At 40.4% G+C, this 19,357-nt stretch overlaps 1 protein-coding gene across 4 annotated transcripts; it reads left to right on the forward strand.

Annotated features, from left to right (window-relative positions):
- The first annotated feature begins 4,289 nt into the window (after positions 1 to 4,289).
- On the forward strand, positions 4,290 to 18,192 carry frs3 (fibroblast growth factor receptor substrate 3). 4 transcript variants are annotated; one of them, XM_034139415.1, is made up of 8 exons: positions 4,290 to 4,544; positions 4,900 to 4,965; positions 5,579 to 5,704; positions 5,826 to 5,914; positions 6,786 to 6,972; positions 7,561 to 7,722; positions 10,069 to 10,190; positions 10,277 to 18,192. In XM_034139415.1, the coding sequence occupies exons 4-8, from the start codon at positions 5,849 to 5,851 to the stop codon at positions 11,663 to 11,665; spliced, it is 1,926 nt and encodes a 641-aa protein (XP_033995306.1). In that variant the 5' UTR covers positions 4,290 to 4,544; positions 4,900 to 4,965; positions 5,579 to 5,704; positions 5,826 to 5,848; the 3' UTR covers positions 11,666 to 18,192. The 4 variants fall into 4 exon arrangements, with proteins under 4 accessions (XP_033995306.1, XP_033995308.1, XP_033995307.1 ...); XM_034139417.1 differs by having other exon boundaries at positions 4,904 to 4,965; XM_034139416.1 differs by having other exon boundaries at positions 4,290 to 4,965.
- The last annotated feature ends 1,165 nt before the right edge of the window (positions 18,193 to 19,357 follow it).

Genomic DNA, 19,357 nt, shown 5'->3' on the forward strand with positions numbered 1-19,357 from the left:
AGTAGAGCTAGTCTATATGAAAAACTAGGTGTAGCCTATATAGTATTTTCAATATGTCATGTGTTATTTATTATGTATAGTTATTTTGTATTCTCTTTTTATCACAAACAAATACATAGGTGGATCACAGACTTCCTGTCTGACAGGAAGCAGCACGTGCACTGGGGAAACACGTCTCTGATCCCGGACCATCAGCACCGGTTCCCCTCAAGGCTGCGTTCTTTCCCCTCTGCTCTTCTCCCTGTACACCAACAGCTGCACCTCCAGTCACCAGTCTGTCAAGCTCCTGAAGTTCGCAGACGACACCACCCTCTGCCTACAGGTGGGAGATGGACCATCTGGTGACCTGGTGTAGGGACAACCACCTGGAGCTCCATCACTCTGTGTGACTCCCCAGTAACTGCTGTGGAGTCATTCCGATTCCTGGGCACCATCATCACCCAGGACCTCAAATGGGAGCAGAACATCTAAACATGTATAAAGTACAGCAGAGGATGTTCTTCCTGAGGCAGCTGAAGAAATTCAACCTGCCAAAGACAATGATGGTGAACTTCTACACCTGCATCATTGAGTCCATCCTCACCTCCTCCATCACCATCTGGTACGCTGCAGCCACAGCCAAGGATAAGGGCAGGCTGCAGCGGGTCATCCGCTCTGCAGAGAAGGTGATCGGCTGTAATCTGCCATCCCTCCACGACCTGCATGCCTCCAGGACCCTGAGGCGGGCAGGGAAGATAGTGGCCGACCCCTCCCACCCTGGACACAAACTGTTCACCCCCCTCCCCTCTGGCAGGAGGCTGCGCTCCATCAGGACCAAAACCTCTCGCCACCTGAACAGTTTCTTCCCCTCCGCTACCGGCCTCTTAAACAAGGCCCGGCCCCCCCACTGACACAACGTAGACTCTATATGCATTACATTAGTGCACACAATGTTCAAATACTGCTTAGGCCTACTCAGTGTTTCCCATACATTAATGGATTTTTTTTTTTGGTGGTCTAATGGATAGTGAGGTGGGCTGATGATCGGAAGGTTGCGCCCACAAATAGAATCAAATTCTGTGGGAAACACTGCTACTGCACATATTCTTATTTTATATTCTATAACTCATTGCATTCCATTTCGCTGTAAATTACTGCTTTATTTTATTGCTATTTAACTATTTTATTACAGTGTCCTTAAAGATTTTTTGTTTTATATTAGATTTCTTGTTTTATATGGAGATTCTTTGTTTTATATTTTACATGTATGCACCATGACATCAAGTCAAATTCCTCGTATGTGTGAACCTACCTGGCAATAAACCCGTTTCTGATTCTGATTCTGATATGAGGGCATTTTATTGTGGTAGTACTTTAATGTGGGGTGAATTTTAGTAACTTTGTATGCTGAGTAACCTAGAATGTCATCTTATATACAGTATACATATATATTGTACTTAAGTTTGATGTTTGTGTTCCACCATTGGCTGCATATGGCTCTTTGCATTTCATTATCTGTTAGTGTTTATGAAGGCCTGCAGGCTGCAGGGTTAAGGGTGTTGAATCTGCAGCTGGTCAGGATACTGAAATGGGTAAGCATCTTTAAAAGGATATCCTCATTGTTGGTTAATTGAGTGATTAGAGAAAGGGAGAGGGCACTGGAGTAGTTGGAGCTTCGAGGAAGAAACTGAGGGAGCAGTCAACCTCTAATCTCACTATGAACAGAGAGTACTGTCACCATAACACTGACCTCCTCTCCACCTCTGTTCACCTCATCTAACCCATGCCTTGACCCCACCCTGGTTGTCCGGTGCCTTGCTCAAGGGCACCACGGCAGGAGGTGAACTGGGACCTCTCCAAGTAGCAGTCCACACTCCATATTTAGGTCTGTTCGGGGACTTGAACCGCCATTTGTAAGAAGTAACTAACATTTACTCAAGTACTGTGCTCAACTTTAAAGAAATTGTCATTCACTTGAGTTTTTTTATTTTATAATACGATATAATACAGCTTTATTTGTAAAGCATTTTAAAGGTCCCATGTCATGGCCATTTCTACTGATCATAATTCCATTGTTGAGGTATACTAGAATAGATTTATATTGTGCAATTTTCCAAAATCACATTGGTTTCTCATACAGCATCTCTGTATAGCATGTGTATTCACTCTCTGTCCTAAACGGCTTGTTGGAGCTCCTGCCCCCCCCTCCCTGTGAGCCCAGTGTGCTCTGATTGGTCAGCTCGCCCACTCTATTCTGATGAGTCCACCACCGTTACAGCGGAACATCAGTGATTATGTGTTACAATGGCGTTAGCAACCAGAAAATGACACCAGTAATGACAAACAGATGAGAATGCTGCGTGGGGTCTGGGTGCCGTGTTGGCGGGACGTTGCGGGGCTCGCTGCTGGAGCGGACAGCGTGAGCTGGCTTGCTGGTGTTGTTTCCTGGTTGCTGCGTGGGGTCTGCAGGACAGCGGGACATGGCGAGGCCCGGCCCGATCTCGGCTGTGTGTGTGCTCGGACCGGGCCACACACAGACCCGGTAATAACCGGAAAAGTATGACATGGGACCTTTAAAACCTCTAGACCAAATTGCTGTACAGAGAAAGAAAGAAATAAAAGACAAAAATCACACAGCTCCAGTCACAAACCGTAAAATAAGTAAAAATACAAATAAAAAAGTTAAAAGCATCAAAGTCATCATGAATAAAATATTACCAGCCATAAAAACAATAGACCATTTAAAAGAAATAAAAGCAACAATCAAGTGTACATTTTAAGGAAATATGGAGGAACATATTGTACGGTTTGCTCTTCTTTATTTACTAATTACTTTTCAGAAGATACAAATCTAAATTCAGTGATTTTTTAACAACCGGGTGTGCAGGATTCTTAGTCTCCTGTTCACAGTGAGCCCCTTCACATGAACAATACAATTAATTCAGTCCAATAAAGACAAGTGTCTCAAGAACAAATTCACAGAAATAAGATAGTATTGTAAAATGTATATTTGTATTAAACGATTCATCTGTTACCTATGCAGCGTCATAGAAATATCAAATGATTGAGAATATGAAACACTACAGTATATATACTTATTATATATACTTAGTAATAATTGGTTGCTGGATTAAACACATAAAAAACCTATTAGAAAATCAAGATCAACCGGTTGACAAACCCATGACAAATGCATCAAGGCTTTAATTGACGAAACAATTTTCTTTGAGTGTGTTATTTGTTTAAATTTCAAGTAAAACTCTGTTAGTGAATCAACTTTTCTTCCTGTTGAGGCATCACTAAAGGAAGAATGACATTTGGCAATAATATTTATTTTGCAACTAAACAGCCCATGCTGTGCTTTAGGTGTAAAAAACAGTTAATCCAGAGTTAAGCAGTGGTGGAAGAAGAGCGTCAGGGAAATCACCAAAACCACACTGTGAACATACTCGTTCTTGCTTATTTAAAAACATATATTGTCTACACATATTCACATATGTTTGTTAGATTATCGTACATATTGTGACTATATTTCTGTACATTGCATATTCTTTTTTTATATATATCCATATTCATTGTTTCTTGATTGTGTATCTTGATTTTTTTTTATTTCATCAATTAGTTTAAGTTAGGCATCAATACACCCAACCACGTGAAACCCACTGCAATACAATTCTGATTCTGATACTAGTCCTTACGAACATAAACAAATAAACTTGACATGGTTATTTTAACAAAAGCTTTTGAAATGAAGGAATATTGTCATTAGTCTCATAAAAGAAAAACAACCTGTACATTTTATCTTGATAAGTTAAATGAATGAGAAAGCTTTGAAGTGTAGGGAAAGTTGTAGAGCAGAGATGTCTCTGAGCAGTGCAATAATGACTCATACAGGGAGGAACAAATATAAAATGTCACATAGTTTTCTCATGACTTTAAACCAGAAGTGGGCAGAGTTGTTAGACTTGAATGGTGTTGAGATGGGACAGATGTTGCTTTGGGTAAAAAAAACCTTTCCTTGGGAAACCAGCCTTTTACATCAAACACTTATATAGTGAAGGTCAGAAATATGCAAAACCTAATTTTAAGTGGGAAAGACTTTTATTAAGAGAGAAAGCTTTGAATCAAAAATATAATGCACACACTCATGAGGGGATTATATTTACAGTGAAACCACGGGCAGAGAGAGGGGCTATTTCCCCACAGTTCTCTGTTGCTGTTTCGCCCCTCCTCCAGTGAGCCAGCCAGGCACACCTTTCCTCTCTGGTCCTCCAGCGTTTCCTACCTTCTTGTCGGCTCTCAGCCTCGTTGTCTGGCGGTGAACTCTCACCCCAGCTGCTTGGGAAATGTCATACAGGCAGAGGCCCGCGCTGCAGTAGGGGGGGCGTAATAGGAGGAAAAAATAACAACATTTTTTTACTGCTCTCACTGCATCTTTTAACCGCGTCTCTGCCGTGCAAGTGCCACATCCCGCTACCAGCAGCAGCAGCAGCCGCCGATTCCTAATCGCAGTCTCAATGCTTATTTCGCATTAGGCTAATATAAAAAAAATCCGTGCCAGACATGTGAGTAGCAAACCATCGCTGTCGTCCTGACTGCTATGTGCTCACACGCTATTGTATCCTTACACCAATGCGAACAAATGGTCATTGAACCGTGTTGTTGTGCATTTAGTGTCAGTGTGCTGCTTCCACGGTGGCTGAGCCGGGCTCCCCGCACTCTGACGCCGCAGATGGAGCCTCGCTGGCGGCTTGTTTTGGGGGGCTCTGCGTCGGCTTGGCTAATTGAGCCAAACGCTGTAATTTTCGTGCTGTAAATAGCCCAGATAGAGGGAAAGCCCATTTAATCACTGGGCTATGTGATAAGTGTGTGTACTGTAAACTAGCCCGTTCTTATTTTTGTTTTCTACATTGATTGAAGGTAGCTGTGAATTGGTGGTGTGGAGTCCAGCCTGGCATCTCCAGTCAGATGTGGAGGGAGGCCCAGGTTAGAGCACACATAATGCGGCGGTGTTGATCTGAAATCAGTTTGAATAGCTCTGTGAGCCGAGTGGCCAGGAGATTTATAAATCACAGGATAGTCATTGGTGTGGCAAAGGATACATGAGATGTTGTTGTGTGTTTAGTTTTTTAGAGATCAAAACACAGTGTGTAAGATTGTTTTGAAAATGTGTCCTGATAATCCGCTCTTTTTTGTTTCATTCATTTAAAAATGCAAACACATAGTTTGTTATTGCCATAAATCACTTGCGAAAAAAGTCACTGTAGGCTATTCAAAAAAAGAAAACGATAGGCTATTGTTCTAATGATCATTTTTCGTATTTTTCTGAATATTTGTGAGTAAATATAAAATATGTGAGATAAAATATTCTCAGTGTAATACTCACTAAAAGTAATCTGTTAAATGCTGGTTTTCCTGTTTCATTTCATTTTGACATCAGATAGGAGAGAGTTAAAGGAAATTGTAAAATAGGTGAGAAAGAGGAATGATGATATGCAACAGGTTCAGGATTCCCTGTGTCCACCTATAGTCTTGCAAAAATAAGATACACATTTAATATTTACATTTGGCTAATGCAGATTTGTTTTGACGGTTTTAGGGGGGAGAACATGAAGCTTCTCTTGAAGGTGTCTGTCCAACAATCTAACTGGCTTGTGACGACGATGCCCAGTCGAAGATCCTGGGATTGATCCGTGAATCCCTTTAAACTGATGGCCTGGACTAAGTAAGAAGTTTGTGTGTGCCTGTTCCCTGAAGCTGCACATTCAGTGCTTTCTGAGATGGATAACTGGCATCAAGTTGCTGATAATGGTGGCAGTTGATGATGAGTTTTGTCTCTGTGTCAGGTTTCAGCTGGCCTGCTGAAGCTATGGGGAGCTGTTGGAGCTGTCTGTACAGAGACCCCATCCGAGACAACCATCTTACCAAATTTAAGGTAAACAATCCTACTGTAAATTTAAGTTCAACACATTTATTTGGATCTGATGCGTGATCATGTATTGTGATCATTGGTCTGGTACCCACCTGTTTACCACCGCTACATTTAGCATTTCTTTTCATGTGCGAGAATGCTGTCATAAACTAATCATTTAGATAGGGGTGTGAAAACACACATTTTATCACATCAAATGTTTGGACAACAATAAAATATTTGGACATATTATGCGCTTTTGAATCAATTCATTTCAAGGGCCTGCTATCAAACTACAAGTTGGTCTGAAAGTTACCTACCTATATACCTTTTAACAAAGAGAATACAAATGACACCTTGTTGTTTAATATAAACTGCCACCGTTTCTAATGTTTAAGTACAACTGTTTATATAACTAGAGCACAGATGTTTCTTTTTTATCTTAATGGTCAGGTTAGTCATGGTTCCTAAGTATTTTATCTCACTGGGCAATTTTTGGCATATGGCATGTACTTTGCCGCCCTTTCCCTGAAATCCCAAATATTTTCACACCGCTAATTTATCTCCAAGAGGGGAGTACACATCCTCCTTGTCTTTTTCACGGCTGCTGTTCATTATCTGGCTAGTGCTTGGATGCTAACACTGTTTGAATGTTTAGGTAGGAAATGAGTTTGGGCAGAAATGGTGACACAGACGTGCCATGGACCTTTAAAAATAAAGGTGTATCTCAAAGATAATGAGATGTATTGATGTTTTCACTTTGTGTCAATGATATTGCATCGTTAATCACTTAATCAATCCAGATCAATATACCCATTGTAATTTACATAGTAATGCAATAATCTGCATTTACAATCTCTTATGATCTATGTTATATTCCCTTCCCCTGTCCTAGGTCACCAATGTGGACGATGAGGGCAATGAGCTGGGATCTGGGATCATGGAGCTCACCCAGACAGAACTCATTCTCCACACACGTAAACGAGACGCCATCCGGTGGCCATATCTCTGCCTGCGCCGCTACGGCTATGACTCCAACCTCTTTTCTTTCGAGAGCGGTCGTCGCTGTCAGACTGGGCAGGGTAAGCAACTGTTTCTCTGCTTGTCTGTTGATATCTTTGTAGAGAATTCAGTCTTATTAATCAAGGTAACAGTGCATATCATTTGCACATGCAGTAGTGTTGTGGTTGTCTGCCAGCAGGTGTTCAGCTTCAGATATATAATTAACAGAGGAAAAGGATTTTGGAGAAACAAGCTGAGCAAACGGTCACAACAGCTTAACAGCATTGGGGAAATTCAGACTCTTAACATGTACAATTGAATTCTAACAAGGAGGAGTTCCCTGCAAAGATTTCATGATCCCACGCTACTCCACCACACCACAGAAATCCTTTTGTTATTGTTTTCATTGAGAGACCACTAGCTGCTGAAAATAACATAATGTTAATTTAAGATGTTAAATGACACAACAGGAATGTTGTTTTCTAGGGTATAAGGCCCTAACATAACTCTCTAAACACAAAGCAAATATGGTGTGTTATCAGCATTAAGGAAATTATTTGAACTATTATAACATCTATCCTTTAGCCATAGCTTCCCGTGTCTTTTTCAATGTTACTGGTGGTCAAGTGCAGCCTACCAATGCTCTCGTTTATCCTGTTTTCTTTTAGGAATATTTGCATTCAAGTGTTCCCGGGCAGAAGAGATCTTCAATCTGCTTCAGGAGCTGATGCAATGTAACAGCATCAACGTGGTGGAAGAGTCGATGATGATGAGTCGCAGCGGTCACACACCAGAGATGGAAATGTCTCGCACACCACAGACTCCCAACAGTGAGTCACCCCATTCAAAAATACACACACACACACACACACACACACACACACACACACACACACACACACACACACACACACACACACACACACACACACACACACACACACACACACACACACACACACACACACACACACACACACACTCCATGATATATATATGCACGAGTAACAAGAAAAGCTAATATATATAAACTTGAGATTAATTGTAGGACATGCATGCAATGCAGAAATTTAGCAGAATTTTTAAGGTTGTTCATCAACACAGCTAAACAAATTATACTGAGTCACAGGAACAAAAGTATTCTTAAACACCAAGTAAAGCAGAAACGGCCATGGGCGCTTCAAATGGCCTGTTAGTGCTTGGAAGTTGCAGCCATGTCTATTATATCTTCTGGAAGGTTGTATTCCCATGGGGAACCATGCACAATCCTTTGCAACAATCCTTGACTGTTAAAAGTTAAAAAAAATAGACATTTCATTTGTGTTATTTATTTCTCTGTGCCACTGTTTTTCAGTGTTGTAACTGTTATTCCCCTTTATTGGTGTCAAAATCAATGTTACTATGCCATGTTAGGTCCTTCAATTTGAGAAGATTGGGCTTAGAAAGTCTTTTAATTTAAAGTTTAAGAAGGTCTTGGACCCCTGTGTGGGTAAAAATGTTTCATTTTCAGATTCTTTTGATCCTAGCTTACCTGTTTAAAAGTAGAATCTTATCCAGCGGCTGTGGCACAGGAGGTAGAGAGTATTATTAGGGATGGTGGTTTGATCCCCAGCTCCTCTTGTCCACAAGTGCTTTGGAAAAACACTGAACTTTCTTTCTGTTTGTACAGCAAGAGATTAGAAGCTTAAGGGCTTCAAATGCAGCAAACAGAGTGACATCTGGTGGATTGCAAAACATATAGCAGCTGATGAAAATCTTCTCTGAAAGAATTCACACTTTGGTTTTCTCCCGTCTATGTTATTGTTATTCACTCTACATGTGCGTCAGTCAAGCTGCTCTAAATCACTTACAGTTGGTTCAAAATGCAGCTGCCAGGTTTTTAACAAGAACAAGCCGTCTGTTTTTGCATCCTTCCACTGGCTTCCTGGAAATTCAAAATTAACTCTGCGTGAGCGAGAGAGAGAAAGAGAGCGCACCGGTACCGGAGATCGTTGTTGTTAGCTTCTGGTGCTAGCGAGCTAGTGGCCGGGTCTCAAACGTTTGTCACGATTAATGTAAACAATTATTTCCGAGGCACACGTTTATATGATCATTATAGTTATAAAAAAATAAGAGAATAAATGAAAAACAGGTATGATATACTATATGACAGTAAAACAAGAATAACGTTTAAAAGGGGAGTGATTTGTAAAATATCCATAAAGAAATAGTAAATCTGTTTACAGTTCTGTTTCAAATGGGTGTTGAGAGATGTATCCATAGATCTCTTCATTTTGCTCTCAAAGTGCACCAAATTGATGCTTTTAACTTCAATATTAAAAAAAAAAATCTTCCTGGGGGGAGCATGCCCCCGGACCCCCCTATGTTAGGTCCACTCCCCACTTGTAAAAATAGCACTTTACCCCTGCTTACACCTATATGCCGTGAGCTGATTATCGAGCCTTCATTGTAACAGTCGCGGGTACACTGTGTGTGTATTTACGTGGGGATTGTTGCAGTAGAAAATTCCACTGTAGCGACCGGTACATTAATGGGAAACCCTAAATGTTTGAGCACCCTCTATGAAACGTCAAGCTACCCCACAGCACCCCCAAAAGAAATCTCTGGCACCGCCACTGAGCCTGCAACCCTGTTTTGAAGAAATGTGCAGTGCAAAACAGGCTCACTGCAGCCACTAATGATAAGACACACTTTTTTGCCAAATATCAGCATTTTCTTTCTTTTCATTTTTTTGCACAGATTGCAAAGTATTATAACTTATTGTTCTAGCAAAGAGATTGCACAATTGTATTATGTATTTTTTTTTGACCACACAGAGCATTGTTTTATTATCACTGTTCTAGCAAAGGAATGTTCACGTTCATATTGATGTATTTTAATAAATGTTAACTTGGCCCATTACGTGACTATTTGTGTTGGGGGGCCCGACTTTTTTTTTTCTCCAAAGGGGGGGCCTGACAGAAAAAGTTTGAGAACCACTGCTTTAGACCCTCTGTGTCTTCTAAAACCAGTCTTTATAGACAGGCCTTTTTCAGATCTCATCCCTGTTTTATGTTTTTATTTGTTCTTGTTTGGTTTGTCTCATTGTTCTGTGTTTTATGTTGTATTTTTACTTAATTAATTGATTGAAGTCTTACATAAATTAAGCTATACTTACTTATGTTAATATTTTTCAGCTCCAGCGTTCCCTGTTCAGGCTTTTCCTAATGGATACCCTGGTTATCCAATCAGAGGGGAATCCTCCCAACCCTCTCTTGCTGACGACCACGGAAATGGTCTCATGGGTTTGGAAGACCAGGTAAGGCCTCTTCTTGTTACCTAAAGTTCACTGCATTTGTGGTAGTTCACAACTTTACTTACTACTGTTTGTATTTCCCTCAATAGACCCACACCTATGTAAATACTGTTAGTATGGAGGGGGATCTCTCTATGCGTCACTGTGTGCACTCTCTGCCTGAGGTGCGGCCGAACCCTTTCCCTGAAACACCCCGAGGAGCCATGCCTGTCGGGGTGCAAGGAAATCCGCAGCCCAACCTGCGGTGCTGTCCCCTGGAGGAGCATAATGACCCTCAGGTGTTCTTACAGCCATCTTCGCAGGAGGTCAAATTCATGCTGGGCCCTACTCCGGCTCAGCGTCATTTGCTGGAGAGAGAGAGGGACAGAGAGAGGGACAGGCATGGCCACAATCCTCACAGTCTTCAGCCAGCAGAGGGTGCCACAGGCTCAGAGACGGAGGGAGACGAGCTCACCATGCACATGTGCAACTCTCACTCCTATCCCCATTTCCATCACCACACGCACCGGCACCCGGGCCCGGAGCACACGGACAGCTGCCAGAGCGGCGAGCTCACCTACGAGAACATCAACGGGCTGAGGAGCGGCCGGAAGCAGCGGCTGAGTCCCAGCAGCGTGTCGCAGTCTGTGGGTTCGAGCAGCAGCAGCAGCACCGGGGACAGTCACACCCACTCCCTCCTGCACCCACACGCCCTCGGCCCCTCGTCACTGCCCCCCCAGGGATACCCCTGTGAGAGGGGCATGGGCGGAGGTCATCGTCGGACAGCTCTGCTCAACTACGAGAACCTTCCCTCTCTACCACCGGTGTGGGAGTACAGAGCTCTGCAACGGGATGATGAACAGGAAGAGGAAGATGATGAGCAGGATGAGGAGGAATACGAGGAGGAAGAGGAAGACTTTGATGAGTATGAGTTCTCAGAAGGCCCAGGGACACCCAATGGGTACCACCAGGATGGTCGTGGCATCCATAGAGACGCCCTGCAGAACTACGTCAACACAGAGCAGGTCCAGCCGCCCCGGCTTCGACATGCTTGCCCCCCGCATCCGCGGTCGTGTCAGCCAGACCGAGGGGGGCGAATATTTAGCTTTGATTTCCGCGGACGGTCAAGGTCAGGGGTTGGAGGCTGTGAGCACGGCCACATGCCTCCATCGCGGCAGTTGAATTACATCCAGGTGGACCTAGAGGGAGAACCTCCCTGCCAAGTCCTCAGCAGTGGGGGTGCCCAGCCACAGCCACAGCCACAGCCACAGCCACAGCCACAGCCACAGCCACAGCCACAGCCACAGCCACAGCCACAGCCACAGCACCAGCGCCTACCACCCAAAAAATGTGGCCCACAGGCACCCCGGCGCAGTGAATGCTACGCAGTCATTGACCTAAAGAAGACCGCTGCTATGTCCAACCTGCAGAAAGCTCTGCCCAGGGATGATGGGACTTCCAGAAAGACTCGCCACAACAGCACAGACCTGCCTCTGTAAACGGTGTTCAAACTGAAGAGGAGCGACGAAGACAGATGAAGGCTTATCCTCATCTTAGCACACTGGACCCTTCACTGTCATCCATCCATTCAACTGTCGGGCTGACTAATACAGTACAGGTACCTAATTAGAAACTTCTGTGAATATAAAAGGAAATGAGAAATCTCTGAGGAGAATTTGCCATTTTATTCTGTGTTATTTATTAGATATGTGGTGTGAAGCTCTCTCAAGAAGTTGGCAGTTTTGACTGCAAATACGGTTTGCTGGATATTTATACATAAGCATAAAATCATAAATATAACTATGATTTTGTGCTTGGATATGACTTAAAGCAGAGATCTCTGTTTTCAGCGGAAGCAGTCATTGCCATATTGTTTTAACACATTTAAATTCATTAACCCATCTCCACTCACACACATTAGTGTTTATATCATTTAAGTATTCTACATCCATGTGGTTTTTACTTAAATATGATGAGTCACTAATTTGATTCTTTTCACAGAAGAAGAAGAAGAGTGGTTGTTGGCATGAAGGAAGGTTAATGGTTCCTCCAAGGTACTGGCCAATATTCATACCTCATCACAAGCATCTAAGTCTTACATTGTGGCTAGTAGAAGAGACCATTATTTGATACTATATGCCTAAAGAGCATTTTGCACACAATCCTATGGAATTGTATTTTATCATATTTTAAGGAATGGATGTGTCCAGTCCAAAAAAAACTGAATTAAATGGACAAAAGAGATGGTGATATTTGCAGAATTATTCTAAACTATGGTAAAAGTAGCACACATGGATTAAACGAGCTTTGGCTCCCTCCTATCCACATGCAGCAAATAAAAAGGTAGCATATCATCTTCGATCACCCCCCCCCCCGCACATCATCCCAGACCTGCAGGGGGTCCACATGGTTTACGCTTGTCACGTTGCACTTTTGACCCTTGGCCACTAAAACGATCGTGTCCTTTTTACCAAAAGCAGGGGGCCAAATATTTCATGGACATTCTTAGTCAGCATCGTAGATGGGATTTATTTACGTGTTTTGATGGAGACATCAACAACCTCAAATAGTGGCATTAAGCTGTAACCTCACATAAACAGAGATGAATCTATAATTTGTCAGTTATCAGGTGTGTGTTTTTTTAAAGAGTTATCAAGTCTACAGTGAAGATTTTTGTTAGGCTATTTATCAACCATAGTCAGATATTTATTTATTTATTTATTCATTCTTTTATTTCCAATTGTAATAATTTTGTTATCCATGTGACGACCAGCGTTTTGTAATCCAGTTGGTAAAACAGAGACCAAAGTTTCACCTCAAATTATCACTGGACTCTGGTGTATTACTGTAATAACTGTGCTTAATTATATATAAAAGAAAAAGGAAGACTGTATTTATATTTTAAGTGCCAAAACTTATTTTCAAACTGTATGATAAATAAAATCAATTGTGCCATTAGGATTTATAGAAAACAATAAGACCGAGGCATGATGAGGTTATAGAGGTCGGGAGACACACTTAAAAAAAGAAGAAGAAAGAAATCCAACTTTAAAGGATATATTCAAACTACAAAACCTGCACATTCCACCTCATCCACATCGACAGCCATTTGGGAGTGAGATATAAGAATGGAAATCTTGTAGTCTGATAATCACAGCCAGGGTGGTTTTATGCTGCTACATGTACATACTAACAGTAGCCCGTTTAAGCTACAGCGACTCGTCAAAATGAAAGCTTGTGTGTTTGAACCTATGCGATGTCGGATCTTTTACCATGTTGTTTAATTGCTAATAGGGGTAGCATTGTTGTCTTCTGAGCAGAAGAAAAATCTAATGTACCATTTCAGAGAATGTTTCTTTTGGCCAATATTTCATTTTGTCAATTGTTTTCTTGACACTGGCTGTGTGGCAGTGGAGGGGCTCAGGCGCACTGATGCTGTCATCTTTTTGTCGAGTGCTCATATCAAGGGGATACTTTCAGCTGACGGAGGAAGGCCAAATGTTCTAGATTCTCAGATTGTGGCATTAAGCTGTAGTTTGCAGAGATTGTTCAAGAGATCAAGGGGTGACGCAAATACAAATTCTCAACTTCTGATAAGGAGGGTTTTATGGTTTCTGTGTGACATCAGGTGCAAATCAAAGAGGATTTCTTGCTTCTGATCGATAATTTATTTAGAAAAACTACATACGGTATAAAAGTTAAAATCTCAGTTGATGATTTTCTGACTTTTTCAGTCAATAACATGTCCCATAATGCACAGCAGTTTCCTGATCTAAAGATATTACATTTCTAATGTATGAAACTGAAAGAAATCTTCATAAATAAGATGCAGCCAGCAGGTGTTTGTGCTTGATGGTTTCCAAACTATCCAATATATTACAAATATGTTCATGTGCTAATTAATAGCCTCGTAATTTCTTTGTGGATTTATTGGTTAAATGTTGGGTCCTAAACCCAAGGTGATGTCTTTGAAATTGCTTGTTTTGTCTGACAAACAATCCAAAATCACAAAATATGTTATTGACAAGAATGTTAAATATAATTGACAAGCGAAAAAACAAAATTGGCAATTGAGTATTGACTTATTTTAGCCTTTCTTGTTTAATGGCAACAACAATGTGACACTTCCCCACAGAAGCTTTAAATAACCCCAAATCAAAGGTTGATCATTTGTATTTTGGTTTGATCATCATACTTTAAAATGACATTTAAAGAAATAGGCCTCTTATAATAAGAAAAAGCCCGTTTTCAAGCAGAGATTTGTGACTGTATTTGCAGAGATATTGTCATTATACATTCGAAGGATGTTTACATTTTTGCAATAATAAGTGAATTATTTTTTTGTGGATTTCAAATCAGACCAATGTGTAAAGTGTGACATTTAAATAGTAGTCTATAAAACTGTGGGCTTTATGTATTTAATCGCCTGTTCTTCTGTGAGTCAGCAGTCTTATTTTTTTTCAGGTACGATGTTTACTTTTCAATCTTCATTGTACCATTTCATCTTTGAAAGTAAAAAAAAAAAAGATGCTTGTTTTTTTTCTTTGATTGTCTGACACTGTGTTTGCTTAAACTCACACTAACAGTGCCATCCAATTACATGTTATTGTATTAAACCTTTCAAATCAGTGGCAATTTTTCATACAAGAATCAGAAAGTGTTTCATCTAGTTTCTCAGAATATTGTTACATGTAGTTTTATGGTCTTTTATAAAAATTCCATGTTGAAATGTGTTAACTATCTTTGTTATAACGCAGTAACCTCACCACGTCCCAAACATGTTAACAGTGATCACAGCATCATTAACACATTCCTATGTTTACTGAAAGTAATCAAAATATATAGTTAAATAATTGTTTTTCAAAGAAATGTGACATCATTTCACTTGAGTTCAAATCAAGTGCACTCCCATCTCATAACTCATTGTGATTGGCTTGGTTGATGCTATCTCACACCGTTAGTTTTTATGCTCAAGGCGTTATTCACACGGCTTTCTCTGAGATTAATTAAGCAGAGCTCATGGGTATCCGCAGGGCAAGGAGCAACAAGTAGAGATAGCAACTCCTGTCATTAAGTTCCTCAAACTGAATTCATGGAATGGGTTGCTGAACACAAGGGCTTGCTCTGTGTTTACTGTACAAACATGAAGCCATGTAGTCCATATCAAGAAATGTCTCGCTGTGCCTTTCATATTCAAGCTCGAGAAACATTTTCTTCGCTGGTTGTGAGTGCGGCCTGTTTAAAAGAACAAAACACCGCCTGTTGAACGTTTCCAGATTGACAAATCCAATAGAGTCTTCAGTCAAAGTAGTTTTACGCTTCAAGCTGTATTTCATACTTTAAATTGTATTGGAAAAGAAGTGCCAACTCCTGATTGTTTTACACCATACTGTATTTTCAAAATGTTGTCAGTTTAGACGAATGTTTGCACATTTTCGGAAACATGCTTTCTTGATGCATTAGATAAAATCAATGCCACTCATGTCTCTTTGCTAAATATAGGGCTCAGCTCACAGAGGGATAACTTAAAGACAGGAATCAGGGGAAAAGTCAGGGTGGGTGTTAACCCTCGAATTGTGCACCTTGTGGTCATCGGCCAGCCAGTCTCGCAAGACTTTTTCGTAAATCATGTTATATCTGGTTTTATACTCTGTACACATTCACATGGAAATGTCACCGTTAAGAATTCCTCAGCAGGAACCACGCTACTAACAGAAAGAAAAGACAGTCTTGGTAGAAAGGTTTCCCTCTATAAGCAAATGATTAAATCAACAATAAGGCTTACAAATACTTATTATATCAATACTGATCAAATATTTATCAAGACCTACTTCTACATCAAATTGTTTACTCTATAAAAAGATATTAGGTTGTGATTTTAGGGGGCCAGCTTCCAGTCATACAACATTTTTTATTTGATAGATTCCAAATGTCAGTTTTATCATTCGTCTTTGCAAGATGGAGAAAAATGTTAATCTATTCCTTAAGGGTTTTCAGCAAAAAAATCAATGAGTTCTCATTTTTTGAGATTACATGCGTCAAGGTCTTTGGTACAATCGGTTTAGGGGATACAGTGAAAAAAGCCAAACTCAGTGTGACTGAAAAGGTGTTAAGTGACTTTGTCCTGTAGCAAATAACATCAATGAGTACATTACAGTGTGTTTTTCATTATAAAGTCACGTGGCTGTGGTGCACAGCATGATTCCTCATCAGCTGCCTTCTCAGTGCTGAAGTATGTGAAATTAAAATTCCTTTCAGATCTTTTTTTTTCTGATTTGTAACAATTCCAAATGTTTTGCATAAGTCAGATGAAAAAAATATGGTAAGAACAGAAACAAAGGCCAGCAACTCGGTTTGCACCATAGTGCTACACATCATCTTCATCAGCATCATCATTATCATCTCCATCTTCTTCTCTTAATACAGAACATCATTAGTGACATTGTAAAACCTCAACTTCCTGCCCATGCTTTGAGATATATCTCTGTTAAAATACTGAAAGTATCAGAAAACTGTAATATCTCTTTATTATTATATGTTTTTTTAAATCTTGTTTGTTTTTGTTTTTGTCGGTATGATGATGTGACCACCACCAGAGGGTGATGCATATGTACGGGTCTGAGCTGTACATGTTTGTGCATTTGCATACAGTTTGCATTGGCCTATCTTTGTGACTATTATATCAATTTTCAAATTGAGTGCCAAATATGCTCAAGCATGATAAAAACATGGACCTCGAGGATGCGAGTCTCGCTGCTGTTGTAGACTCTTTTTGTGACACGAATGCACAGCTGAAAGTAGAATCTTGCTAAATATTTTTGCTGAAAGAGGGAAACATTTTTTATTTTGTCTTTTGTTGCCAAAATATTTGTTGTATGTTTCTGTGTTTCTACCCATTGCTTATAAATGATTATGCAGTGAATATAAAACATTTGCTTCATTTGTTGGAGTGTCAAAAAGAAACATTTGGATCATTTTCATTCTTGAATCATTCCTCACAGATATGTTATCTGACTCTTCATCCCACCCTGTCCCAAAACAAAGCGAGCCTGACCTTTGGTGAATTTTACCCTGAATTATAGTGTGGATTTGTCCAAAATGTAAAAGTAAATGTAATTCTAATATTAAAATGAAGCTATGAAAATATCTTATTGCGCACTAAACAGTGTCTATTTTGTTCATTAGGTCAAAACTCAAAGAATCAATAGATGCATTTGAGTAAAACCAAGCTTTCCCCTCCAGGATCATGCACCTCTTCAGTACATTACAAGGTTTACAAGCTATTTTTTAAGGTATTTGTAAAATATTTGTGTAGAATATACCAGAACAGGCTGTTTAACAATCAGAACAGAACAAGTCTATTAATCCTTTAACACACAGGTCAGTTCAACACAGATATGTGAACACCAGTCCATTCTGGGCTGATCAAACCTGATCACTTAGAGCGGAAACGCTTTGTTTGCTCTGGTGTATTTATTAATATCTCAAGAAACATTGAAGACAGACGTGACCTGTTTAGATATGTGTCATACAATACTCACACCGTTGTGGTCAGTCATTCATCCTCCAGCCTAGCAGCTGAGACAAAGTGCTTTGTGATGGATAACTACCCTGAGGAGAGGAGTTATGTTACTGTGTGAACACTTTTCAAAGTAGTGTCTACAGCTGTCTAGCTCAACAACCTGCCCAGGATATACTACTTATAATCAAAGTGGATGTAACCATGTTTTCCATTTGAGCTCAACTCAGAAATTAAATTGTTATTTTATTCCACAATTGTTTTTGACGCTGAATATTAACTTATTTTGAGCATGCAATTAGTGCCTGCAGGTGTGTAAACAATTTGAATGATTTGATGTACAGAGAGCATGGTCCTTGTTAGCTCTAGAGATTTACAGCAAACTGTAAATATATGCCTTAAATAGTAGCTGTCTTGTTTTGTGTTCATATGTCTGTCTTGTTTTATCGTTATTGAGTAATTGTATCAAAGGAGGAGCCTCACAAATAAAGCAGAGCTTTTATTGTTTCTACTCTACTTGCCATCCCTAATGTTAAGTCTGAAGGACTTAACTAAAGCCTTTAATAATTCATTTTTCTATTCAGGACGATAGACAATGCCTGCATATGGTGTCATGAATCTCGCTGTACCCTGAAATATGATCATCTGACATTTCCAGTTTCCCCACTTTGAGTTTTGTCTACAAACAGCCTCTCACTGTATAACAAACAGTGGCAGGGCAAATACATGTGACAGGATGTTTGGGCGGGGCTGTACATTTGAAGGAGAAGAGATTTGATATAAAACAAATAGGTTATGCTTTAGTTTCTCTATTTTACATTAGACAGCTAGAATATAAACGGTAGTTATTAGTGAAATCTAACTTTACTGATGGCCCTATCTAGCCATTATGGTAATTACGCTCCTAGTGATTTATTGGTTAAAATCCTTGTCTTGCACTGTATCATACACTAGAAGACATTGAAAATACAAATGTCTGAGATTCACAGCGTCTTTCAGCCTATTGTTTCAGCCAAACATTGCTGTTTTGGTTCACTTAAGCAAGAAGCAGTGAACATATTTCCCTGGTGGAGTATGTGGAGACCATCAACTGAGCTATCAGCAAGTTAATATTATACTTAAATTCACAAGGTGGCCAGAAACTCTAAATGAATCCTAATGTCAGCTTGTAGGTTTGATCAGTGTCATTGTTAACCTGCTGATATTTAGCTAAAGTAAAGTTGGTTACAATGGACACTACCGTAGTTTAGCGTTTGTTAGCATGCTTAATGAAGCTCAGCGCAAGTTCTTTCAGGAAGACTGGGTATATACATTCACTCCGCAGCTGCATATAATCAGCTCATCACGGGCGTTGTCTATAACCTATTATATTCACCTCATTCTCCAGCAGCCAATCACTGTGCTGCAGCCAAACTTTAAAATGGTTCTCCTCTCTCCTGCAGTCAGCTGTGATTTCAGGTTTTAATGCTGCCGCCCGCCTTCTCCCCATCCACCTCCTTTCATCTTATCCAGTGCCAGGAGAGTTAACCCAAAGACCTCATCACACCTCCTCTTCATACCATCTCCTCATAAAATCCAGATCTTCAGCATCATCACCAGTGTCTAGACCCCGGGGGGGTTCCCTATATGCTCACGGCTGCATTTCCCCCTTTAGATATACGATTTCAGGATC

The sequence above is a fragment of the Trematomus bernacchii genome, unplaced genomic scaffold (assembly GCF_902827165.1).
Source record: "Trematomus bernacchii unplaced genomic scaffold, fTreBer1.1, whole genome shotgun sequence".
Classification (NCBI taxonomy): domain Eukaryota; kingdom Metazoa; phylum Chordata; class Actinopteri; order Perciformes; family Nototheniidae; genus Trematomus; species Trematomus bernacchii.

Bases quoted from the DNA above. Each gene is read 5' to 3' on its own strand.
- frs3 (XM_034139416.1), top strand. From the start codon at position 5,849: ATGGGGAGCTGTTGGAGCTGTCTGTACAGAGACCCCATCCGAGACAAC. The intron at 5,915-6,785 runs GTAAACAATCCT...CCCCTGTCCTAG, and splicing joins ACCATCTTACCAAATTTAAG to GTCACCAATGTGGACGATGA. The intron at 7,723-10,068 runs GTGAGTCACCCC...AATATTTTTCAG, and splicing joins CACACCACAGACTCCCAACA to CTCCAGCGTTCCCTGTTCAG.